The sequence below is a fragment of the Callorhinus ursinus genome, unplaced genomic scaffold, assembly GCF_003265705.2.
Source record: "Callorhinus ursinus isolate GAN/ISIS: 27379988/994484 unplaced genomic scaffold, GSC_fseal_2.0 scaffold60, whole genome shotgun sequence".
NCBI classification, from domain to species: domain Eukaryota; kingdom Metazoa; phylum Chordata; class Mammalia; order Carnivora; family Otariidae; genus Callorhinus; species Callorhinus ursinus.
The window spans coordinates 6768706-6779261 of record NW_027397122.1 but is presented as its reverse complement, the minus strand read 5'-3'; the positions used below and the strand labels follow the sequence as shown (position 1 = coordinate 6779261).

Genomic DNA, 10556 nt, shown 5'->3' with positions numbered 1-10556 from the left:
GAATGAGCAGTGAGCAGGGAGCTAGGAACACTGGAAAAAACAAAGGGCTTAGGTCTGAGTACTGTCAAGGTCTGAGTTTACATTGGGATGTGTGTGTGTGTGAAATGACTGTTTGCAAGTGGTGTATCAGTAGGAAGGTGTTAAACAGGGAGCCCCACTCCTAACTCAGCCCCGAGGCCAGAGAACCTATCCAGTGAAGGCTGGCTGATGGAGTGAAATCTTTATAAGATGGGAAGTTTGAAATAACAACCAAGAGTTAGCAGTGACCATGAGAGGAGGTTGGGAAAGAGACGGGGTGTGGCTCAGCACTTGGAGGGCCAGGGGCTCCCTGGAGGAGGCGGCACCCTGGGATGCTGGTCTTGCTGGACCTGTTCAGGTTGCAGCAATGTCCAGCCCTGCCCAGTGCAGGGCAGGTGGGCCTCAGGAAGCCATGGCCATGCGGAAAGGTGCACACAGGCCACGGAGAATTTCGCCCCGACAGCAGGTGAATCCCCGGCACACCCTGACTTCTGGGATGTGTGCACGTACCATTCCCCACCACGCAGTGCTCACTACTGTGAAAAGGGCCCCGCAGCACCAAGCCGGGGCCCACAGGTCAGACCCAGAAGGACGGCGGGATGTGTCTGTTTGGCTTCTTCCCGGAAGATGGAACAGCAGGCCTCGGGAGAAGTCTGCGAAGGTGCCCAGCGGTACCGCGCGCAGGTGGCAGTGGGCGGCCAGTGTCAGGACGCCCACCAGCTGCAGGGAGAAAGACCTGTGACTCTGGGCCCTGCGCCTAGGAGCCCAAGACTGGTGTGCAGGCTGCCAAGTGCCTTAAAATAACAACAAGCTTGGAGAAGCGGTTTTTGGAGCGTTGATCGGGTCATCCCTAGTGGCCCAGCTCTGTCTCGTGCACACCCTCTGGGGCCCTGCTCCCCTCTCCTGCCCCTCCCCCTTCCCTTGTTCCTTCCTCCCTCCCCTCCCCCCTCCTTCCCTCCCTCCTCCTCCTTTCCCCTCCTCCCCTCCCTCCCCTCCCTATGGCTCCCCCCTTCCCTCCCTGCCCCAACCCTCCCCCAGACCCCCACCCACTCCCCTCCCTCCTTCATCTCAAACTGGGGGGGGCCATCTCTCCTGCTTGCTCTCTGCCCTCCGCCCTAGTTGCCGGCAGCCACGCTGTCCCAGGGGCTGGTTCTCTCACCCTCTTCGTGTCCCCAGCACCCAGCAAGGGCTCAGTAAAATAAACCACTTCAGAAGCAAAGGCAGTTAAGTTTAGTTCAGGTGGAGTTTTATGGTCTGGTTGTTGTTAGCAGGCTGGGAACCTGGCCTGGGAGCCTGGGGTTGTACCCTGGGCCCAAGGTGTATGTGTGTGTATCTAACGTATCTGCATGACAAGCCAGGAGCCCGTTGTCCCAGGCCCCCACGGGGCCCCATTTCCCTCGCTCCTAACCCCGGCCCTGCACCCGAGGCCTCCCTACAAATACTCTGGCACGCACTTCACCACTATTTACTAAGTGGCACCGCACACCACCAGCGGTCCCCCATCTGGACCAAGCAAGTGTGGTCACCCTTCCGTGCACACCCCTAATTTCTGAACGGTTCAGATTCTGTTACTTAATTTGGACACTATTTATGATACTCTGTGTTTTCTTAACAAAAAAAAGCATTCTTCACATTGCTATGTGGTATAACAATGACCAATTTCATACATAAGTTCCACATACATGTAATCTCTAAGCCCGTGGTACCCCTCCAGGCACACACCTGCCAGGAGCTTCCGGAGCTGGAGCTCGTATAACGGTCCCACGGTTGTGACAGTGGGTTCGGGAGAGGTGCAGCCGGGCTTGAAGCCAGGTCTCCAACTCCTGGGTCAGCTTTTCCTGACCCAGTTTGTGCAGTCTGTCCCACTGAGCATAAGGCCAGCAGGGTTTGGAGATCTGTGCTTGGTTCCCTGTGAGCTGCCTGAGCCTGGGACCCTGACAGCCAGACCCCCTCATCAGACTAGCTAGTCTGCACCCTCCCGCTGCCCTGATGACAGTCCAACTGCGGGGGCAGGACAGGGGCCACCGGGCTGGTGCAAGCTCTTCCCCCTGGGGGCCAGGTCAGAACCACCTGCACCCCAGAATCTGGCCAGCATCCCATGTGGGGCTGTGGCCCTCCTGATTCTGGGTGTCAACAGCCTGCCAGACTGGGCCAGCCCTGGACTGAGACCTGACCCCCCCGGGGTGGGAGCCAGGCTTCCCCAGAACGCGACACGTGTGCTCTCTTCTGCGGCCCACTGAGGCATGATTCCACGTGGGGGGTAAACAGCACTCAAGTGGGTTTCAGGTATTCATAGGGGGGTTTTCGGGTGCAGGACCAGAGTTAGGAGCAAGGGAAGTGGGGGCTGTCACTGGCGTTAGCACCCTGCTCCTCTCTTGGAGGAAGAACCGTCCCCCTCCCCCCACCCGGCACCTGCCGTGCTTGGTTGTGATCATCAGGCGGGGATTACTAGAGAGCCAGGGGCTATTCCTGGTGTGCAGAACCTGCTCCGTGGGTGGTGAGAGCTCCTTGCATGAGTCGTAAGGATGAGTGCTCCGGGAAGGGGTGCGGCAGAGCACGTGTGGAGTGCGTCTGGGCTCCCGTGTTCACAAGCACACCTCACTCTGGAACCACCTGCACCCCTGATCTCAAACCACTCCGGGATGCTGGACGCCTGGGCCTCACCTTGAGAGCTCGTGTGTCCGTGGAGAAAGAGCTCACTGCAGAGAACCCAGACCGTGCTGGTTTGTCGGGAGATAAGCCTTACCCCTGCCGTGCAGATGCCAGCCAGAGAGCGACGCAGCAGGAAGGAGCAGGATGCCCTCGTGCTCGGGATGCCAACGAGGCAGATGAACTTCAGCGTCAGGAGGAACGAGAGGGTCCCCTGGAGCCAAGTCACCCTCTGAGACGGAAGGACAGGGCAGGTCAGTGTGTCCCACCGGCTACGGACGGTGCACAGACGCAGTCACGCTAGACCACACTCACTGTCGCCCCACGGTGACCCTTTGACAGGACCGACCCTGCCCACACCGGCGAGAAGATCACGTAGAGAGTGGGTACCGCCCCTTCCTGAGGCCCAGGCGCAGCCCTCCGTGAGCCAGGGATAAGGCGGGCACAGAGACGGGCAACGCAGGCCACCGGCCCATGGTTCCCTGAACCGGCAAGGGAAAGCCAGGCACTGCAGCCACAGTTACGGGGTGGGGGGGTGGCGCCCATGGCCAAGCTAGAATCCAGCTGGAGGAGGGCCGAGGAGCGCGGACACGCCGTGACAGGCAGACCCGGAGCCTGCCGTCCGTCCCAGAGAGCGGCCACCCGATGGCAGTGAAGCAGAGCGTCCATCTCCCTCCCTCCTGGAGCCTCCAGCCTTTTAACCAAGTCAGTACAACGCAGGTCATAGTGGAGGCTGGTAAGCGCCATGAGGATAGGATGACATTTAACAGAGACAGGAAAGCCGGGAGGGGGTGCACTGTGCCAGCACCTGTACGTGAAGCTTGACCTCGGGGCCCCATTGTGCACGAATCCCCTCTAGCCTGGAGGCCAGTCAGCACCTGGCTCACAGAGTAACTCATTCTTTTTTTTTTGTTTTGAAGATTTTATTTATTTATTTGAAAAAGAGACAGACAGAGGGAACATGAGCAGAGAGAGGGAGAAGCAGACTCCCCACTGAGCAGGGAGCCCGATGTGGGGCTCGATCCCAGGACCCCGGGATCATGACCTGAGCCGAAGGCAGACACATAACGACTGAGCCACCCAGGCGCCCCAGAATAACCCATTCTTCTAGGTTGTTCTAGGAGGGCCCAGCCCGGGGGGATGAGGTCATCTGGAGCCCTGGCAGCCCTCACTGGGTGGAAAAGGGAGCTCCAGGAGTCCTGCGGCATGGGGGAGGTGAGCTCTGAGGCAGCAGGACAAGGAAGCGGACCATGGGGGCTCTGCCCACCTACATCCACGTCCCCCGGCAGGACCCCTGCCTGGGCTCGCCTGCCCTGATGTGCACTGGTCTGGCTCTGCTCGTCTCATGGAGCCCCCATCCCCTCCTCTGATGGACCGACCCCCACATGAAGCCCCACCTGTCCCCGTGGTGGGACCGGCTCACACCGCCCGCCTCTGGGATGGCCGCAGAAGGAAGAGGGAGGACGGACCTGACGTGCCTAAGTCTGCCGGTGCCTCCTTTTTGCCACCTCGACACCTGCTTCCTTCCCCCATGTAGGGTCACAGGGAGCCACTGGAGCAACTCCGTGCTCTGAGTTGTGCTGCACACAGAACACAGGCACCCCAGCCCGCAACATGGATTCCAGCCCTTCCCTGTCCCGCTCACCCTCATCCTCGAGCTCAGAGCATTTTCGCTCAATATGGAACAAATCCCTTGTCTGGAACCTTCTAGAATGTGTATGACCTCTTCCTTTGGACAGCGTCACAGGGCATGGACCCACCTGGACGCCCTGCTGTACCTGATTCCACAAGGCCGCCACAGTGAGATCCATAAATCCTCGGAAGTGTCCTCTGTGGAAGTGGTCGGTCACCTCCCCAGCAAGCGTGGCCAGGTGGCTGGAGGCTGCATGGCAGGCGAGGCTGGCTCCCACTATGGCGAGCTGCAGCGGGGAAGAGAAAGGAGCCTCAGGGGGCACTGGGGGAGGGGCCCACCGTGGCCCCCGAGCGGCTCAGGGTGCAACGTCGGTGCGAGAGCAGGAAGTGGACACTGATCTCATGCTATTTGTCGTGAACACGACGCGGGGAGACCTCACGACAGCTGGAATCAGCCAGGGCATAAGCAGTTTCCCACTAAAAACAGGTTCATTTCCAGGTAAGGACTTCACTGTTCCTGCTTTTCCCACGGAAAACAACAGGAGTGGCTACCTCCAGCCAGGTCCCTGGTTTGCGCCAGTAGCTGTGGAAACCCTTCTCGGCCAGGCTGCAGAGTCGCAAGCAGAGGTGAGTCAGGCTGAGCAGCAGGAAGGCCAGCTAGTGGAGGGAACACAGACAGAGCAGAGCAAACAGAAAGACGGACGGGACACGTGGTTTCCCGAGCTCCACACTAAGCCCATCTCTGGCTCTGCAGAGTGCTGACGGTAAGCCTGCTCTTTCCAAGCACCTCCGCCAGCAGAACCGCCTGCCCATCTCCGTGCCAGGGTGAGGGACGCGGGTGAGCTCTCCGCGGGCCCCGCGCACGAGCAGACCCTGAGCGTGACCTGGCAGGGTCCTCCCGGCCCGTCCTCACCCAGCTCCAAAGATGAGTTTTCTCATATTTGTGATTGATTGATTGATTGATTGATTAATTAATTATCCGCTCCTTGGCCACATACAGCCTCCGAAGCTCCTGTATCAGGGAATTTCTTGAAGCTCTGCTTATGCTTATCTCTGCCTGGATGCGTTGTGCATTCCTGCTGGCCTGCATTCATTCACTCAGAGCGCCAGCCGCGTGAACCCCGTCCCTGGGCAGGTCGGCCCTGCTGAGCTCCCCTGGACCCTCCCGGTTAACACTCTGGAGCTAATAAAGCCTCTTTGGGGACACTGCTCTGTCCCTCTGGGGAGCAGTGCTGGTGCGGGCCAGCGTTCGTGTCAACCAAAGAAAGACTGACGGTGCCAAGTGCCGGGCTCTGTGACCCTGCGGGTCCGGGTGAGGTGGGGAGCAGACTGCAGGAGCCCCGGGGTCCACGTGCAGGGCAGGGGCGGGAGGACCTACCTCGGGAAGCGTGGGGCCGGGCCACAGGGCCGAGTCACTGCGGAAGACAGCCAGCGACTCCACCAGCGGGGAGAAGGCCAGGCCCCCCGCAGGGAGAAGCTCGGCGCAAAGGGACACACCAGACAGGAGTTGAGTGGGGGGGTTATAGAGAGCGAAGTGCACAGACACGGTTCTGGTGCTGCGGTCGATCCACCTGCTGGCCCGGAGGCTGCTGAGGGCCGCGTGGGCTGCCGGCCTGCAAAGTGGTGCACGTCAGGGCAAAGCCTGCATGGAGCCCTCCGGCCCCCAGCCTCGCACCCCGGGCCCCTGAGGCCACCCAGGTTCCTGGGGCTGGACAGACACACTTGTGCGTGTCCCCGCTCCTTGCCCGGGCCCCTGAGGCAGGGACGCTCCAGGGGAAGGAGGCCCTCCCTCTCTCACGGGCACAACTCGGGAGAGAGGTGACCACCTCTCTCTGCAAGGCCTCTAGAATTCTAGAATCTTCTTTTATCTTTTCTGCTGTGGGCTTACTCTGGTCCTGGGAAGAAGCTAACTGTGACCTGTCTGTGTTTGGTAACAATGAAAGAATCTCCCTTCTGTGTTGTTGCATCACTCAGAGGCACCTATCACCTGCCCCAGGGTCCCATGGCACCCTCAGACAGTCCACCCCCACGCAGGTCATGTGCTGCCATGGCTGCCAGAGGGTCGGGCCACCAACCGTGGACCGTGGCTGCAACTCAGAGGCTCATCCGCACAACGCCAGACCAAGGTGGGACTGCCTCCTTCGCAGAGCCACGTGAGGACCATGAGGCCCCGTGAGCATCCTACTCAGCACAGAGCCAGCGAGGACAAGTGTCCATTAGGCTCCCTGACCTCCAGACCTCTGGCAAATTCTAGGGGAACGTTCGGCTCGTTCCTTCTTATGCTCAGAGACTGAAGCCCTCCATTGGCATTGATCTTCTGACATGGCCTCCTGCCCTGGGCCTCACTCCTGTCATTCTGCAGTGTGAACACACCTGCCCTTGCCTTGGGATGGGCGTGCCGTGGCATCCAGCTGCCGCGCGGAGCCATGGATGGGCAGGCCCGGGTGGAGCCGACCTCTGAATCCCACTGACCTTGTGCTGCCCAGGCTGAGCACCCAGGGCTCCCCGGCCCCACAGCCTCTGGGGCCACTCGGGGCCACTCTTTGGATGGCGGGATCTGCCATGGGGGGGGTGTCAGGGCCTCCGACTTTGGGGCCATGCGGAGGAGGAGAGTCTTCGGAAAGCGCTGAAGGTGGGCTGGGAAGCTGGAGGAGAAACCACCAGTTGGAGGGAGAATCACACGCTTGCTTCAAAGTTAACCTGTGGCCTGGGATGCCCAAGGCTGGCCGCACACAGCCCCTGCTCCCTCAAAGCCCCCTCATCTCCCTGGGGTCCAGCTGAGCCCGAAGGATCAGGGCTCCACCACGCGGAGGCTGGCACCTGAGCCGTGCACCCATCCGGGCTTGGACATCAGAAGGGCTCCGTCGCAGGAGGACACGGGCGAGCTGCACGCCCTCGAGCAGCCCCTCCCAACCAGGAAAAGATACAAGGCTCTTGGTTGGGAGTATTTTCTGTATTTTAGATAGAGATGTCCTGGTTTCCCACAGCGTGCCAGGACCGGCAGAGGGCATGGGAAAGGTTTGGCTGTCCTGGACCGTGGCCGCTGATGATTTCAAGTCACAGCCAGGCTCCCAGAGAGGGTTCCTGCAGTCTGTGGCCTTCCTGCCCAATGTCTCCAAGACTTTTCTAGCTCTAACTGTACTTTACAGAGAACACACTGGCGGTTGCCAGAGGGCAGGTGGGCCGGGGGATGGGGAAACCAGGTGATGGGGATTCAGGAGTGCACCTGTCGTGATGAGCGGCAGGGGACGTACAGAATGGCTACATCAGTGTATCGTACACCTGAAACTCATAACATGGTATATTCACTCTACTTCAATAAAATAAACACATAAATAAAGAGCGATGCTTGGGAGAAGACGCACACACACAAAGAAATAACCAGGAGGAGAGCGGCTTACCTCGCACACGCCGCCAGAAGGATCTCTCAGCTGCTGGATGACCGGGGTGCCCAGTAGGTAGCACTTCCCACCAAGGGCTCCAGGCTGGAGGAAGAAGGGAAACGCAAGACCGCTGGACAGACCGCAAAGCTGGAACATGCTGCGAGCCATAGTCTTGGACGTCAGAGGGATGGAGCAGTGTCCCAAAAGAGCCTTTATTAGCGTCATATTCTGTGAGATGCTATTCACTGGTAATTTTTTTCTCAGAATTTGGGGAAGGGCTTTTGCCTCTTTCCGGAAGCTTCCTGGATGCCCCCCCCCCGTCCCTCAGTGCCCTGCGTCCCCATGTCACAGCATTTTGCTCACTGATCTATAGCCATCCCCATTGGCCCACAAGCTCGTGTGGACCCGCCATGCCCTGCGTCCAGTCCAGCCTGGCACCTGCTGGTGTCCGGGGGTGCATGGGTGGCTAAGGCGGGTACGCTGAGATGGAGAAGCCATGGGGTGTACCCACAGCAGAGAGCCACTGGCCTACAACCCAGCGGTCATCCAAGAGTACACACAGTGGGGGCGCCTGGGTGGTGTAGTCGGTCAAGCGTCCAACTCTTGGTTTCGGCTCAGGTTGTGATCTCAAGGTCGCGAGACCGAGCCGCGTGTTCTGCTCTGAGCCCAGCAGGGAGTCTGCTCGGGATTTCCTCTCCCTCCCCCTCTGTCCGTCTCCTGTTTGTGCTCTCTCTCTCTAAAATAAATAAATAAATCTTTTAAAAAAGAGAGAGAGTGTGTGCAGTGCTGCAGGTCAAGCATCTTGGCACCCTTGACCCACCCCGACGCGCTCCCCTGCTATGTCTGAGTGGACAGCAGACGGAAGCCCACCTGAGCGCCGGGCGGGCCGGCCGTGGAGGCGCCTCCCCCATGCAGGCCGTCCAGCAGCGTGCTCAGACTCCAGCCCCACCAGTCACCCACACTTCTCAGGCCGCCAGAGACGCTCCTGGCACCCCTGAGCACAAGAGCAGAAACAAAAAGCGATTTTTCTCTGACACGAATTGGTGGTAACTGCAGGAATGAAAGCAAAGTCATGCGCAGTCTCAGGTACAGCGTGACTCCGGAGCCCACTTTGTTCCTCAGCGGGAGGCGGGGAGAGGGCCCTGTGACAAAGCTGTGTTACTCTTATCAGATATCTGTTTCACTTTCCAACAAGGGACTGATTTAAGGGAGCCCTGAAATCATTTCAGACCGACACCATTGATCGTTTTCGCTCACTCAGACGATACGGTGGAGCCACACACACGGACCCGAGCTACACACCAGAGCATCAGGAGCTCCAAGCTGCTCAGCCAGACATACAAGGAAAAGGTAAATTTCTTTAGAGAGCAAAATACTTCTCACCCACCCCTAAGACACTTCCTTCCACGTGGCCTCGCAGGAAGGACCCATGGGAAAGGCAAGGATGGTGTGTGGTTAACGTCCCCACGGCAGAGGCCAGTGGGCGTCCGGCGGCTCTTGCAGCCGGGTGTCCCTCCATGAGAAGGGGAGACCAGAACGCTTCTCGGGAGGTGATATTGTGGGAGAGCAATGAGAAGTGAGGAAAAGATCTAGACTCCGGTCATCCAAGGACACAATTTTCATCGTCCTGCCTCGTCCAGCCACCAAATCTAGGGCCGCGCCCCCCCCCAAGAACACAGCGATGATGAGCTCTTCAAACACCTTTCTGGTTTCATTAAACAGACGTGAGCACAAGGTTGGGCCATCACGTGGCCGGGGCCCAGCCCTGAGCGGCCCCTGAGAGTCGGCCGCCACCCGCCGCCCCGGCTCCGCACCCACGGCCATAGCGTGAAACAGACCGTGGTGGGAGCGCTGACAGCACGGGAAGAGGCGGGCAGGTGCGACAGGTGGGTGCTGTCGCTCCCCAGAGCCCCGTTACACTTACCACCACACCTCGGAGAGGGATTGGGGCAGATACTATGTTGCTGATTGAGGCAGATTTTAGAGACACTTAGGAAGTGATTTAAAACCTGACAGTCATGACAGACACTGGACAATATAAAAGGGAAAGAAATCAAAGAGGAAGACGTGTCCTGTTAGTGACATGTTAGCAATAAGTCACTAGTGCATGGATTAATAGAGAAAAGCAAATGATCTCAATCAACATTCGCAGGGGCTATAAATATGTTCAAACACGTCCGGGGAGTGGGGATGTAAGTCTGGTGAGCTCACTTATCTTACTGCTTCTGTCTCCTTCTCCTTACGGACTCATCCACACATGACTTCTATCCTTCCTTGGTTTGTCCATTTTTAGAGCCTAATCCAAGCAGACCCTTCATAGGTGCTGGTTATACACTGCACACTGAGCGAGGCCCTGGTTGAACCATAGTTTGGAGGGAATAGTATCGCTTTCTGATGGTCGCTCCTCAATGGGATGACGTTAAGGAAACAGTCTTCAAGAAAGACCTGGATGTGGGGGCTCCTGGGGTGGCTCAGTCAGTTGAGCATCTGACTCTTGGTTTCGGCTCAGGTCATGATCTCAGGCTCCTGAGATCGAGCCCCACGTAGGGCTCTGCACTCAGCACAGAGTTTGCTTGTCCCTCTCCCTCTGCTTCTCCCCTACCCCCCGAGCTCTCTCTAAAATAAATAGATAAATAAAATTTTTAAGGAAAAAAAAAAAAAAGACCTGGATGTGACCAGAGATAGCTGTCACACGCCCAGACTGTGCACAACTCACGCCTTGTTCTCGACACAGGCGGAGAGCAGGGAGTGAGCCAAACCATCCAAGAATGTTCTCACTCCATATTAATTAGAGCTATTAAATAAAACAGGCCTACAGAGCTTGCGAAACATGGCAAAACTAAAGTCAGTAGTTATATCCCATTTATGGCTCTT

General features: G+C 58.3%; 1 protein-coding gene across 1 annotated transcript in view; it reads right to left on the bottom strand.

The window, feature by feature from the left end:
- Positions 1 to 10556, bottom strand: part of PKD1L1 (polycystin 1 like 1, transient receptor potential channel interacting) — a 119265-nt gene that overhangs the window by 21003 nt on the left and 87706 nt on the right. Inside the window, exons 47-54 of the mRNA XM_073885040.1 lie at positions 8553 to 8676; positions 7661 to 7784; positions 6772 to 7045; positions 5678 to 5912; positions 4852 to 4956; positions 4446 to 4586; positions 2765 to 2899; positions 529 to 738 (exon numbers count right to left, since the gene is read on the bottom strand). Coding sequence (XP_073741141.1) covers positions 529 to 738; positions 2765 to 2899; positions 4446 to 4586; positions 4852 to 4956; positions 5678 to 5912; positions 6772 to 7045; positions 7661 to 7784; positions 8553 to 8676 — 1348 coding nt within the window. The remainder of the gene's footprint in view (positions 1 to 528; positions 739 to 2764; positions 2900 to 4445; positions 4587 to 4851; positions 4957 to 5677; positions 5913 to 6771; positions 7046 to 7660; positions 7785 to 8552; positions 8677 to 10556) is intronic.